Here is a 15,241-nt window from a genome sequence, read left to right as displayed (position 1 = left end):
CGGTAAATGTTCGTAAATCTTTTCTTATAATTCTGATATTTCCGAAGATAGAGCTCGACACTTAAAGTTTTCAATCTATTATAACTACCTATTCGAAATTGCAGATTTAAAAAATACTTTTCTTCTTTTAAATAAATTCTCAACAATCAAGTAAAATCACTTGGTAACTATTGGATGATTTAGATGTAACATTAATTTGTAGTAGTATTATATAGGAATAGATTAGATTGAAAACTTAAAACCACAATGTATGCTGCCATCTACCGGAGCATTACGTGAACTAAGCTATATAAGGCGAGTTCTTTTCTGTTCAGCAAAAATGCTTTTTTCTTATTTAGGCCCAGCGCAGACAGACCGGAATAATCCTCGCGCGGTCTCGAGCATTTTCTTTACGGCTCGCGGATGCTCGAGCATGCTCGCGACTGCTCGAGCCTGCGCGAGGAAAACTTTCTAGGTTACCATTCTTCATTAAACAGGCCAGTTTTCGTGAAAATTCATCAAAGATGGTAGACTGGGCCATGATTATAATTGCTCTTTTGACTGAAGAAGAATAAAAATGACGTTCTCTCTCTTTAAACTCAGTAACAACATTGAAATTTTTCGTACGATGCTCGCGCGTCCTCGAGTATGCGCGGGGATACCCGCGCATCCTCGAGGACGCGCGAGCATTTTTTGTCAGGTTCAAGCAATTATGCACTTTATTTTAATTAATTTAAAGTTGATTTTCAAGTGCGTTAAAAAAATCCTCTCCGCTGCGCTCCTCTTGGTCTGCGCTGACCCTTAATTATATATTAATTGCATTGGTACACTGCCGGTCAAAAGTTTGAGACCACCTACATAAAAGAAGGAAAATGGAATAAAACTCAAAATATAAAACAAAATGTTTAATTATTATTTAAAATACTTATTAACTAATATACATACTTCTAAAATAAAACAAAACAGTAGAGAAATTACAATGGTATACATCAAAAATGCCCTTCATATCTTAAACTGATTTTTCGTCAAAAAATCCACCTTTACACTTTATCACTTTTTTCACTAGTCTCGGCATACGAGCAATTTATTTATTTATTGTCTCTGGTGAAATATTATTCCAGCTCTCCTGTAACACCTTCCACATGTCTTCTTTGGAGGAGGGACAGCAATTGTGGACATTTCTGTCCAGCTCTTCCCATAAAAGCTCAATTGGATTGAGATCCGGGCTCTGAGGAGGCCACACCATGTTTTTTAACACCCCTTCTGTCTCTTTTTGTTCCAAAAAGCCCCTGCATAATTTTGAACTATGCTTTGGATCGTTATCCTGCTGGAAAATAAATCCATCGCCGATTAATCGCAAACCAGACGGAACGGCATTTTGCTCTAGTATTTCTTTATATTGCTCCTTTTTCATAATTCCGTCGACTCGTACCAAATCTCCGGTTCCGTGGCTCGAGAAACATCCCCAGACCATAATGGAACCACCTCCATGCTTGACTGTTGGCACCACACAGTCTGGCATCATCTTTTCCTCGGCGCTACGTCGAACAAAAACTCGTCGTTTTGATCCAAATATTTCAAATTTGGATTCATCTGTCCAAAGAACTTTTTTAAATTCTTCTTCAGACCAGTCTTGATGGGTAAGGGCCCACTGCATCCGTTTCCGTTTGTTTTGTGGCCTTAGTAGTGGTTTTCGTACAGCGACGCGACCAAACAACTTGGCATCTCTCAATCGTCTTTTTACTGTAGTCACTGACACAGGTTCGGATCGGGTTTTATTCACTTCAGCGCAGATTTCTGGTGCTGTTAGGCGTCTATTCCGCTTGCTGGTAACGACGATAAAATTATCCTCGCTAGAAGTAGTAGCTCTCGGCCTTCCTGACCGCGGACGATCTTGATTAGTGCCAGTCTCCTTGTATCGGGTTATTGCGTTATGAACACAAGTCTTCGACAACTTAAGTTGAGAGGCAATCTCACGTTCAGATTTGCCTTCTTTGTGTAAAACAACTATGACAGCACGAGTTTCACTGCTAATTTCGTGCACTTTTCCCATTTTAAGATGTCTTCACTGTCACAAGGATGAGCTCAGACTAAACGAGATAAAAAAAGATTAACTTCATGAAAACTCAGGTAATAAATATGTTTTAAAACGTTTAAATAATCCTTAATTCCAGTTAACAAGAAACAAAAGCAAAATATGCAATGTTTTGGTCGGCTCATAAAAAAATTACAATGATTTACCATTTGGTCGTTGCGCGGCGTTCATTGATGTTTTGAAACAATAGACCTTTCTAGGACGATAAGATAAAAATATATAAAGAAAAGGTTCTTAGAAATTCTCTAATAACAATAGAATACACAGATGTTCAAATTAGGTCTTTACCATATGTACTTTTGAAATAATTTGTTGGTGACGAAGATTCTTACAAGTGGTCTCAAACTTTTGACCGGCAGTGTAGGTCTATCTTTTCTGTAAAATATTTCTATTATTTTTATTGCTTGATATAAGGACTAGAGGCGCCATCTTTTGAAAATTTAATACAATCCTAGTTAACTGCTAAAGACTATAGATGGCGATGAATGACGTAAGGTGGTCAAGAAATTGGTATAATAATTTTTGTGTTAAATGCAATTTACTTCCAAAACAATGTAAAACATACTATAAAAAGATTATTTTAAAATGTTTCTTTATTAACAAACTGACATGGAAGTTGATGAGAGTTCACTGTTACTGCCTAGTGTCACTACCAGACCTGTATGTGTTGCCACCTTAGCCTTTTTGGGCTAAAATAGCATTTCGCAGAAGAACAGCAGGCTTACTCCCGACAGTATCGAGTTGAAAATCAAATTCGATTGGTTCGAACAAATGTCAAATCGTAGTTTTAAATTACAGACTAGCGCGTAATCAGACACTGGTTTAAAATGAAAATAATCTACATTAAACAATCTGATTAGTTTCACTACTTGCTTGTATACTACAATTGCCCTCTTTTTACCAATAATACTTGTTAACAAGCATAATAATATGTGTTCATCTTGTATATTATACATACCTTGATACCTCATAAATATAGATCTGTCTTTAAAATAGTCCAGTTCATGCTTTACTGCAGCATATAAATAATAGTATAGTAGATGAAATCAGGCATGACTCGGGTAACTATTAGCACGTCGAGCCCGTATTTTTATATCTACCTACTACACCATTTTCTAAATCTAGCCCGTTTTAAAGAATAATTTAGCATTTTTTAAAAAACAGAGGTGGTAACATCGCCTGTCAAATCAAATGTCGCAGTGTCAAACACTGTCAAACAGTGTGTACATACAGAGCACTTTACAGTACAGTAAGAACAGTTTCAGGCACTCAAATCAATATTGCATTCTAGTCATATTCCAGTGTAATTCAGATTCAGCGTTTTGTGTAGTGAGTTAGTTACATGAATTACTTTATATTATTTGTGTTGTAGTTTAATAAAAATGCTACTTTTCTAGAAATCCACGTACTCTTGCAATAAATGTTTTCACAAGCGTAATAGTTGCGGTGAATCGCATAATGTTTTTGAAAAAATAGATTTAACTTTTGTTTCGATTACCATATAAAATAGACACTTCTTTTTTCAGGTGTACGATCATGCCACGAGTTATTGCGTTGATAAGTGGCAAGAGAAAGTCGGGCAAAGATTATGTTTCGAATACTTTACAAGCTTAGTAAGTAATATGTAGGCCATTAGCCTTGTTATATTGCAAGAAGCCCCTTGTAAATTTTAAAGACCTTATTTTTTTAATGCTATATCTTCATCACAGTCAAGTCAAATACTCCTTTAGATCTCTTTGATCTAGTGCAATACCCACAATAAAATAATCTTAGCAATATTAATTTATGGTTTCAGCACATCTGGAAAATCAGAGGTGGTAAAAATATCCCGACCAATCAAAACTCATTGGGCAAAAGAGAAGAATTTAGATCTTGATGAGTTACTCAGTGACAGTGGGTACAAAGAACAATACCGGCTGGAAATGATCAAATGGAGTGAGGAGATAAGAGCCAAAGATTATGGCTATTTCTGTAGGACTGCTTGTGAGTCTGGTAAGATCGTAGTGATAATATAACTCATGTTTAATTTATTTGTTTCTGTATTGTTGCATGACATTGAAGCAAAGGATTGCTATTTTAATAATTTATAATGTTATTCAAAAGACTGACTGAGGTCACTAATGACATAAAAAAGTTATAACTATTAATAAATCAATAAATAAAAAATATTTTGAAGCATTTAATACCTATATTACACTTTTTGGTTGATTCTGAAGTGTTTGCTCTCTCTTCACATTATGAAGTACTTAATATGATTAGCTCTTAACATATAACAGTAAACAATTCACTTTGATCATCTGTATATTTTAGCTAAGGACAATGTAATCTGGATAGTAAGTGACGTGCGACGGAAGACGGACATCCAATGGTTTAAAGAAACATATGGCAGCAAAGTCAGAACTATCAGAATAAATGCTGATGAAGAAATAAGGAAGAATAGAGGCTATGTTTTTACACCAGGCGTGGACGATGCACCGTCAGAGTGTGACTTAGATGATTACACTGAGTGGGATCTCGTACTCAATAATAACAATGAGAACTTGGAAAGGGTACAACAATTTGTAAATCGCTTGGTGCCGAGCCTGGAACCCGTAGGTTTCGTAGATTTTCCTAATTTTTGAACAGTTAAATGTGTGAAGCTATTAGGGCTTTATAAGTGTTTTGTTTCTCTCACTTCTTACCAAGATGATAGAAAAGAAAAATGTATCTCAGCGTAACTTTAATATATTATGTTTGTAGTGTGTCAATGTCTCAATGAGAAAAGTAGTATTATTATATGCATAATACCCTAAAATTTTATTTAAATGTTGTGAAAATATGTTATCTTTTGTTTATTTTACTGCTGTAGAAAGAAACATAAAACTCTAATAATATCACTTCAACTTTTTATAAGAATGATGGGACAGTGATTTATGTAAATTAATGAGTCACAGGGACATGAGTGAGTGATGAGTTTAGATGCAATGCTTAAAGTATTGCCTGGTCCCTTGCAAACACAGGCACATAAAAGTTATACTTCTATGGTGCAGCTGGCTATACCATCTTGTCTTATTCCCTGTTCAACCTAGATGGGGGTACAGTGCTAGAAACATTATCACTAAGAACAAAAAATAAGGGACCTGAGTGACTGGTTTGTACACATAACACAAAATTGCTAACGGGTCTAAAAAGCGATGAGAATTTTAATTTTTACGCATTGCACCTTAAAATTCTTAGCGCGTTTATGTTAGCAATTTTTTATTTTTTTAACTTATTTATGAAAATAATTCTTAAGATAGGATATGACTATTTATTTTTGAGGTTGACTGTACAAGAGGGAGTTTTTGTATTTCAGGTATATCTGTATCTCCGTAGTGTAGTTTAATAAGGTTTATATATCTATAGTAGATTTAGATTCAAATCAAAGTCTGTTTCTTTACTCTTACACTTTGCAGCAGGTTACTATATTTCATAATTGCAGGTTGATATTTAATCTTTTAAACTATACTGACTATAAAAAGGAGTAGGTACTGCATTCGAATGATTGTTTCTTCCGTATGTTTATTAATTACTTCGCCAAATGTGGTCAGATTTTCAGAATATTTTTTTTTATTAGAAAGATTACTTAATGTCAGTTAATATGGACTACATTTATTTAAAATAATAAGGTGCAATCAGATACATAAAAAAAAATAGAAATGTAGTTGGTGTATGCTTTACCACAATTTGTGTAACCTTTAAATTACATTTGGTATTGGTATCTATTGTCATTTTAATAGAAAGTAAGATACAAGTTTCAATATTATACCTCTCTCACAACATAAAATAATGTAGTAAATGTAATGGACCAAACTGCTTTGTTTCATTTTATATACCAAATCCTTCATTGCATTTTACAATGTCCGATTAGTTAGCACGCTTTAATGTACTATCGAACAAACTGAATCATGACCCACCATGTGCTCATTTTCTAAAATACGTCTATATACATGTAGGTCGAAATTCGCTTGAACCTACGTTTCCTTGGTAATGAATTTGTTATCTGTCATTATTGCGTCAAATCTTTGTGCGTCCATTATAGGAAATAATGTAACTATAAAAAATAAAATAATATAGGGTAACCAGTATAGTTATTACCCGGTTAAGGAATTTATACACAATTATGGTCAATAGTATTCTAGTAGTACTCTATTATAAACGCAACTTAAATATTCTTTCTGAAGGATCATCAGTCATTTGTTTCAATAACTTTGGAAACATATAAATAAATTACTAATAAAAAAAACGACTTCTAAAATCACAGTAATTGTCCACCTAATTTTAAAACTTAACGAAAGAAGTAACCAGTATAAAATTCTAAAAGTGACATAGGTATATTGCAATTAATTTGAACTGGTTACTTTAGAAATTAAAATAAACGTATTATTGCTTAACGTTGGCAATCACTGTATGCTGGGCAATGACTATAGTGGTTACCCTAATCGAAACGTTTCACAGATTTCTAAATGATTGCTGACGTGCTATTTGACATTTGACACAAATAGATTTTTTCATCGTGAAAAGAGTTTAGACTATTTACATTCTACATTCAAATTAAGAGTGATTTATCGAAAACGTATCTACGTACTGTAATAACAAAGGTCAAAGTTGTATGTAGCCGTAGATACATCATAACACAGTCGTATGCATGTTTAAAATGTCCTAAGTGCAACTTTGACGATAGAGACGAAATTCTTACTGTTTTGACAATGTCAAGCGAATTATCGGCAAAATGGGTCATGATTCAGTTGGTTCGATAGTAAGTTAAATACATTTATGGAAAAACATAACTAGCGACATCTATTGAGGACTAGCTGAACTAAAACATATTCTTTAGGACAAAGGCTATCGAAACTTGTCGTAGGGTCAGCGCAGACCAAGAGGAGCGCAGCGGAGAGGATTTTTTTAACGCACTTGAAAATCAACTTTAAATTTATAAATATAAAGTGCATAATTGCTTGAACCTGTCAAAAAATGCTCGCGCGTCCGCGAGGATGCGCGGGTATCCCCGCGCATGCTCGAGGACGCGCGAGCATCGTACGAAAAATTTCAATGTTGTTACTGAGTTTAAAGAGAGAGAACGTCATTTTTATTCTTCTTCAGTCAAAAGAGCAATTATAATCATGGCAATCGTTGACGAATTTTCACGAAAACTGGCCTGTTTAATGAAGAATGGTAACCTAGAAAGTTTTCCTCGCGCAGGCTCGAGCAGTCGCGAGCATGCTCGAGCATCCGCGAGCCGTAAAGAAAATGCTCGAGACCGCGCGAGGATTATTCCGGTCTGTCTGCGCTGGGCCGTAGGATTCGTGCCAGGAAACAAAATCTTTCGTTGTTTCTTCACAATAGACCTTGCCAATGCAGTCATGTTTCGCAACGTATCAATGCTAGTGAGTATATAATCGCACGCTAGGCGGCGCCACTTGCAAATGAAATACGCGGTTGATAGTAGACAGGCACACTGTCTACAGCTGTCAACCGTGTATTTCACAAATACATTTTTAAATGACAAATACGAAATATTCCAATGAAAATAACTATAATTTTCAGTCAGTAAAGATATCATGACAAGGTAAAGTAAAGGAGTACGGTGATACTCTAGCGCGATTCTCTAGTCACCACTGTCAAGTATCGAAAGTTTGTCATTTAAAATGTTCTGTCAAAATAGTTACTACAACGACCGTTAGAGGCGCTGATCAGATTTTCATACAAATTTCCCCAATAGCTAGCCGGGTTTCGATATATTGTAGCATTAGGAACGCGTCTAATAAGTTTGTATATGAGTTTAACACAAAGTTGTTCTTTTTAGAAACAAGAGAAGTAGGATTGTGAGCGAGTGTCCATCTGTTCTGTCAACCTCTTGAATTCACCACTTTGGGAGACATTATAATCGTTTACAGACTAATTATTGCTTACTTATTTGTACACCAAAGTTTTAAGATATACGCTTGGCTGCTGTTTAAGATTTAAATCTCCGTACGGCTAAGTATCCAAAGAGAAAAAATAATCAATTTATCAGAGAGTACGAGACGCATGGTATTGTCCCGAGTCTGGCTGGCAATGAAGACCTCTTTGGCAAGACACCAAGTCTAGCCGTACTACTGAGATGTTAACTATAAAATATAGGGCTGTATAACTATTTAGGTTACAAGGATATCCTACTGGTTTATTCACTATGACACAGAATTTTGGACGAACACGATGTATTAAGTAACATAAATTTGGAAGATTTGGCAGGGTCATTGACCCTTATCACGTGTTCCGCTTTGCCAAAAAACTATGTTTAAATAAGTTACAATGAGTTTATATTTACAAGAAATATGTTAGAGAAATAATGTACTTAAACCACTTCCAGATTAGCACAGTAGAAGTAGTTGCATAGTTACTACTGTAAGCTCCAGCTTTACCATTTCTGGATAAGTATCGGTTAGCTTATCAAGTAGAATTTTAACAGCTATTTCCATGCAGTTGCTGTCTTTTCTCTCGGATAGTTTATCTGACACTTATCTATAAGTCATAACAGTTAAACCTTGATATTTTATTATTAAGTAACCTTTTTTATATTACCAAACCTGTAGTAATACTCACAAGATTGCCATACTTAAACAATGCTTGCTGGGATTAGGAATTTAGAATTCTTGTTGCGTACATCCGGTTAAGGATCTTTGCTTCGAAGGTCGCGTTAGAAGTTGATCTCTTACCACAAGTTTTTACGCTTAGTTCTATCGCACTGCTTCAACACTTCAAGTTCTTTCTGTTACAAAATTGCGTAACAAAAAGGTAGGTATTAGTATTTGAAAATACGCTAATCCTTTTTCCGTATTAAATTCTTGACTAATAATATAAATTTGATAGCTTAAATCTGATGATACATTCAAACAGTGTACTTCTCATTTAGGTATAATTAGTTGGCTTAAATAGTTCTTTCAAAATACGCTGGAGGCGCTGATCGAGTGTCCAATCTTTGATAAGCTGACCGCCTTAAGCCAGGTCACTGACCGTCGAGTTGATCTTCTTCAGCGCGGAGACACCACTAAATTTCCTAGAGATCTTTATAGAGCAACGACTTTTTTGCCAGTCTTATGGGATCAAGCACCACTTCTATTATTATTTAAGTAGGTTGTTGAAACTGTTCAATAAAAAGTAGGCGTAAAACGAATCAAATTATTTCAAGGTTCATATTATACCTTTAAAAGCTACGTTAAAGAAATAAGTAATTATACTTACTGATGTTTGCATTAAAGTTTTACAAGTATCTATAAAGTTAGCACTATTCGTCAAATCTTTGTAGCATAAAGCTACCCGAAGCTTTTACAAAATAAACCATTTAATCAGCTAACAATATTGTTTTAATTGCGCAAAGTGGCGCGTTTATTTTCAAACGTCCTATTTACAGCGAGTGAAACCATTCATGAAATTGTATACTTGATCTGGCGACCACAATGCGATGGAGCCGCGTGCTCTGACAGCCGCCCTCCGAGATAACTCTATATTTAGCATTGACACTCCAGATAGCGGCACTGGAACAAACAAAGCTCTCCCATGTACCTACTTATGTAGTTAACGACAATACATTATATATTCATTAACATATTTATTTGCTATTTGCCGATTTTCTTATATTATAATATCAGGACATGAATCCATAATAATGATTAATAAACATTACAAAATTATGTTAATGATCCTTTGTTCAAAGTTTCAATCCTAGGACAACACAAGTCTGCGGTTGGCGCAGACACTACTCGTTCGATAGTCATGGAGGTCCATAAGCAGGTCACGTACGAATGACCTTCAGCCGCGCAGCCTTCCTAGAAGCGCCAACTTTAATAACTAACGGAAACATCCCCAACTACCCGCAAGTGTAAAGTCCACTACACACTCCCAAGCCTTAGCGATGCCTATACCTAGTACTGATCGGTTTTGTATTAGTTTTCCTAACATGTAACCTGGAAATATTTTTACATGTTTTGTGTATGTTAACGATGGCTAACAATTTAAAATAAACAAGCTACAACGGCGGCAGTGAAAGTTATTGTAAAATGGTCTCGCAATTAGCTAAGTACTTTTCCTTGTAGCCTCCGTAGCTGTGAATAATTATGGACGTTGAGCGCGTCCGGCGGTGTCAATTAAGCTCGTCGGAGTATGTGCGTTGCGTCCAGAAATGAGTGGTGTCTCCGGTGTAATGTCAATTGCGGATGACGGTGTCGGTGGTGGGGCAGCGCTGCGGCGCGCGCGGGCGGGTCGCGGCCGTGCGGCGGCGCGCTATCGACGCGGGTGCGCGCGCACGCTCCCGCGCCCCTCGCGTTCGATTTTCCCCGTCCGGGCGACGGTGGCGGCGCGTTGCATAACTGTGTAGCGGCACTCCGCGCGCGACCCCGCTCCGAGCGCCCGCCGCGAGCGCGCTACACGCGCTGATACGCGCAACGTCGCGCCCTTTACGTAACGCGCGACCATCGCGCGCGCTCTCGCTGCTCCTCACCGCTCGCACTAGGATTACTTTGGGAGTGTTTCGCTGTTAGTGTGGCAAGATAAACGTCGGTTCCGGCTCGACGAGGACGTACGGCCGGGCGCGGACCGCCGGTGGCTGGTAGGTGTCGCCGCAGTGCGCGCGCTCGCCCTTTGTCCGGGCGCGTGGTGGTGGCGGTGACGGCTGCGGTCGCGTGCTGAATAATTGACGCGGAGGCTGTCCGCCGGCCGCTATCGACCTCGCTCGCGTGACTCGCGCGTATTACCCGCGGCAAGGACGCCGCGCTGGCTGCGGCACTACGCCACCGCCGCCGCTGTCGCCGTCGCCGCCACCGCCACCGCCGCCGCAGCCGCCGATGCCTTCGCTTTCACCATTGTGCTCTATGCTATTGATCCTCGTCCATACTTAACCTATTTAGAGTCATCATCATTATTTACATGCCAACTTGGAATCCGACACGGAAGCCAGCCCGGCTGTCATACAGCACCACCTAGTTCCTGCTTCTCAGGAACAAGGCACAAATCCAATCTAGAAAGCTTGTTGTTCTGAAATATATTACTGGCAGTAGCGATAGATCGATAGACTTTCTGTCAAGAATCGTTCGCATCTATCAACAATATTTTTTGGTTGACGTAACAATACGATCATTGATGTCAATAACTTTCAAACGAAGGACTTTTCAACGCTTTCACTTACGGTAAACAGTTTCAGTGACGTCTCTATTAAGAAAGGGGTGCAACTAGATCTGTTTTTATCCTTACTCAGCTGATTACGTAAAGGGATGTTTGCGCTCCATTCACCTTTAGCTACTTAAGTAAATGGCATTGGTTTGTTATTACCGCGTCTAAAATAAATTGTCTTCCCAAATAGGAGCACCATTAGTGATCTTTAAGTAGTCATTTGTCTACGCGCTACGTGCTACGTAGCAGGGTCGTAGACGTGCTACGTAAACGATTTTAGGTCTACGTTCTATGTAGCTACGATAACGATTATCAAAATACTAATGAATTAGTACTTAGGTAAACAATTAGATACTAAGTTAATGTTTTTTAACAATCTCTGAGCACAAACTCACACTCATCGTGCATTTTACACTGATGCCGCTTAATTGGCTTCGTTAACATATGCTTTAAATGTTTCCGGGAATACAAAGGCGACCTTCGAGGTAAGATTTAAAAGAATTTCAGGAAGTTTTAACCAATGCAACAACACTTTATGACACGAATAAACTTAGTTTTTGGAAATGGGTTGTTCAGCAGTCATTAGCAAGATATTTCCACATTCTTAATGGTCTTTAGCATTACTTGATATAATATATTGTTTATTCACAACATTTACTTCAATAAGTTCTGAAATAACTCTACTAAGTTAAAATATTTTCATTTGTTCAGTAATTCTTAGTATACATTTTTTTCCAATTCCTAGATTGACATAAACTTTGAAGAACTCAATATTTAACGTGTTACTTGAAATGAAATGACATTACTGCATTGGAGTCGCAATGGCGGGAATTTGGGATATCTACCGACCTACGAATGCAATAATTGAACACAAACGACCTCCAAAGATCGTTACAACAAAGAGGAGAGCGAGTTACAGCTATAACGAGCACGTTATCGCCATAACATATTGTTACCCTTTACATCCCATAAATCAATGGGGAACACTAGTCCCACATCGTAACTTTACGATTTGGGGAGTCGTAAAGAACGTTATCTATAAAATGCTTCAGCGGATCTTTCTAGAACTATTTAGATTTAAAACGTTAATGGTTTTTCTTGTATGATTACTTAGAGTACTTACTGAAACACCGTTTGTGAGGTTTGGTAGACTAATAGATATGTTGCTTATAGTAACATGTTTAACTAACGTAAAGAGTTACCTTCTAGGACTAATTATAACTAAATACATCTATATACTTTAACCAGTATGCGTATCACGTATCTCAGTTGACATTCTCAGTACATTCCTGTTTTTGACGTAACGTGTTAATCACTATACCTAAGGAAGGAAACAATGTACAGCATACTGACTTTCAAATACGTGCACCTCAGGGGGCTTTTTTGTATCTCAGTTGACAACATATTGAAAGCCACTATACTGTTCATTGATTTTTCCTTTTAATAACAGTAATTAGTACGTAATGTCAAAACAGCAATGTACTGAAGATTGGCTAACAAATTGACGTACACCAGTTACTACACGGTACATACTACTCAGTACTGTCAGTTCTTTAAATTTATTGTAGATACAACCAACATATTATTAAATGCACCAGACAAATTACCTTCTATAACTTAAGTCCTGCTACAAAAAGTATTTAATATGTATAATTAAACAACATGAATCATGTAACTCATGCAAACTATCGCATGTGTGCAATGTGCAATTACAAGTGTAGTATTCCACTTTCATTTGTCGTATCAGTTCGCGTTTAATCTGTCTGTAAGTACATGTCGACTATTACAATTGAAACAAAGGCGTGTTTAGTACTTAAGGGAATACTCACATGGGTTTGTAAGGATTATAAAAGATTCAAGTAATATGTACTTTAGAATAGTACTTTTTACAGAACTGAAGTTTTGTAGGGAACATTGCCTCTTGATCTGTAAAAATGTAGCCGTTTCAATAAGTGTCAAGATTTGAAGAAAATATATTTATTTTTACAGTATTCACAATTTTAGAGACAACATTTACGCTTTATAAAGAAGAAGATTTGAAGTATACACGTATGATTTCGATTTCGGTTGAAAAAGCTGTAGGTAATTATCATCAAATTGCGAGCTTCAAAGGAATACAATATGAAATCATTGATTTAATTGCGTTAATGTTTAATAAGTTAAACTTACCTGCTTACTTGCGGAAGTAACGAAACAACTTTCCTTCAACTTTCACAGACAACTAAACTCTTTCAATTTCAGAAATAACACACAACTTATCTTCAAACACTTTTATACAGATCTAGATTTCCAAAAATACATTTTCCATGTATCTACATCCACATTTTGTAGACCTACAGAAGGAAATTTCAGTCTAACGTGACCAGATTTACGTTCAAACCTCGCGAACCTTCCAGAGAGTGACGGCGACCCTTCCGTCCCGATTTAATTCCGGGTACGGTATGTAGGGTACACAAATAATAATTTATTGCCTGTAAAAATACCAATCAGATAGGTGCTTAATTGGTTTTCAGTTCTGAACTCAATTAATATTGGGTGCTGGTGATTATTTCTAAATGTGTACTTACTTTTAGTATTCCGTCCAAGCTTGATATGAGTCCGAGTAGACAGATCATACCTTTTCTTTTAAAATTATATGTTTGATTATTAATTTATTTAAAACACACGTAGTCACAATAGAAACTGGCTTCGCCAATTGATGTTATTCTAATATGGCATTAGATAGTGACTAAAGCTGGAATAATTTCTAGCTTTCTTCGTTACTATGTAACAATTAATTTAATTAGTAATTCAGTATTCAACTATTATAATGTAATAACAGTCAATTATGATCACAATATTAGTTATATCAATATCATATTCAGTAGAATAAAGTACCTATAATCTAAAATGAGATCAAACATAACATAGTTTATAATCAATCAGTAATGATTTGCCGTATTATATTTATGCTAAAACATTTGTTGGTAAATGAATAGTTGTCGAGAACTTTTTGAATACTATGATTTATATTCCTCCTCTTTGACGTTTGTTTCTTTCGTTTCTATATAATATGTATCTGGATTAAAGCATAACATATCTATCGTCTATCCAAAAATATATATTTCCAAGAATACATGTAAAAACATTCATATCATACCAAATTATCTCATTCAATTGGTTTCCAGACCGTGCGGCGTCTTTGTCGATTGCGACCAAATTCACCGCACTAGCATTCGCCAGGGAATTCCTATATTAATTGGATTTTAACGCTTTCAGATTGGATGTGTTCATTATGTCATAATTTATGATGAAATCATGTGATTATTATTTGTGATATGGAATTAATGAGATGTAGGAGTCGAGTGATGTAGGAATCATATCTTGTTGAAAGTATTTAAACTAAACTTAACTCACAACTAATAAAATGAGGCTGAAAAATAACGTAGTTTTACGGTTGTTGTACTGTAACTTACATAATTATGACTATGTTACTTGAATGTTTACTATAAGTAATTATTAAATTATGCATATGATGTTTTAAATTGTATTCATAACGAGAAAAAACATCTGAATAAAATTGCAGTCCCTCAAACTGAAAATACTTGGTAGGACTTAAACCAGCATTGAAATGAAAACCTTATTCAATGCGTTTGAATAATTTTCACTCGTTAAAGGGACACAAAGGAAGTTGTTTGTGAAAAATTTCCTTCCTCGCGCAGATAAAAAGTCACCATTATAATTTTCTATAGGCTTTTTGGTTTAAATTAAATATGTTCTACGTATTTGACACGGTTCAAAAGTACAACAAATGTATCTAACTATACAGTATCTTGCTTGCTCACACTACGACTATTGCTTTCGTGAGCATAAAATAATCGTATTACTTAGCCAAAGCCATCATGGAACTCAATGCTTTTGAATACGTAATCAATTTGGTTTTCTTTTTGATGTACAAGGACGCCTCGAGAATCAATTGATGAGACTCTTATAATTTTGAGCAGCGTAATAAATAAGGTTTGG

General features: G+C 36.3%; 2 protein-coding genes across 3 annotated transcripts in view; both read left to right on the top strand.

Annotated features, from left to right (window-relative positions):
• The first annotated feature begins 3,256 nt into the window (after positions 1-3,256).
• Pmvk (Phosphomevalonate kinase) lies at positions 3,257-5,899 on the top strand. 2 transcript variants are annotated; one of them, XM_076123560.1, is made up of 4 exons: positions 3,257-3,403; positions 3,601-3,687; positions 3,870-4,066; positions 4,385-5,899. In XM_076123560.1, the coding sequence occupies exons 2-4, from the start codon at positions 3,611-3,613 to the stop codon at positions 4,693-4,695; spliced, it is 585 nt and encodes a 194-aa protein (XP_075979675.1). In that variant the 5' UTR covers positions 3,257-3,403; positions 3,601-3,610; the 3' UTR covers positions 4,696-5,899. The 2 variants fall into 2 exon arrangements, with proteins under 2 accessions (XP_075979675.1, XP_075979676.1); XM_076123561.1 differs by having other exon boundaries at positions 3,257-3,407.
• A 4,544-nt stretch (positions 5,900-10,443) lies between these two features.
• The window catches only part of LOC142978954 (sodium channel protein para-like), a 71,999-nt gene continuing 67,201 nt past the window's right edge, over positions 10,444-15,241 (top strand). The window contains 1 exon segment of the mRNA XM_076123612.1: positions 10,444-10,679. The gene's annotated coding sequence lies outside the window, so the exon portion shown is untranslated.

This window comes from Anticarsia gemmatalis, chromosome 15 (genome assembly GCF_050436995.1).
Source record: "Anticarsia gemmatalis isolate Benzon Research Colony breed Stoneville strain chromosome 15, ilAntGemm2 primary, whole genome shotgun sequence".
NCBI lineage: Eukaryota > Metazoa > Arthropoda > Insecta > Lepidoptera > Erebidae > Anticarsia > Anticarsia gemmatalis.
Note: the sequence above shows the minus strand (reverse complement) of the source record. Positions and strands in the feature narration are given on the sequence as shown.

What these genes read in the sequence shown, in the direction of transcription:
- Pmvk (XM_076123560.1), top strand. Translation starts at nt 3,611, where the DNA reads ATGCCACGAGTTATTGCGTTGATAAGTGGCAAGAGAAAGTCGGGCAAA. An exon ending in TCGAATACTTTACAAGCTTA is followed by an intron (nt 3,688 to 3,869) that starts GTAAGTAATATG and finishes TTATGGTTTCAG; the next exon opens with CACATCTGGAAAATCAGAGG. An exon ending in TAGGACTGCTTGTGAGTCTG is followed by an intron (nt 4,067 to 4,384) that starts GTAAGATCGTAG and finishes TGTATATTTTAG; the next exon opens with CTAAGGACAATGTAATCTGG.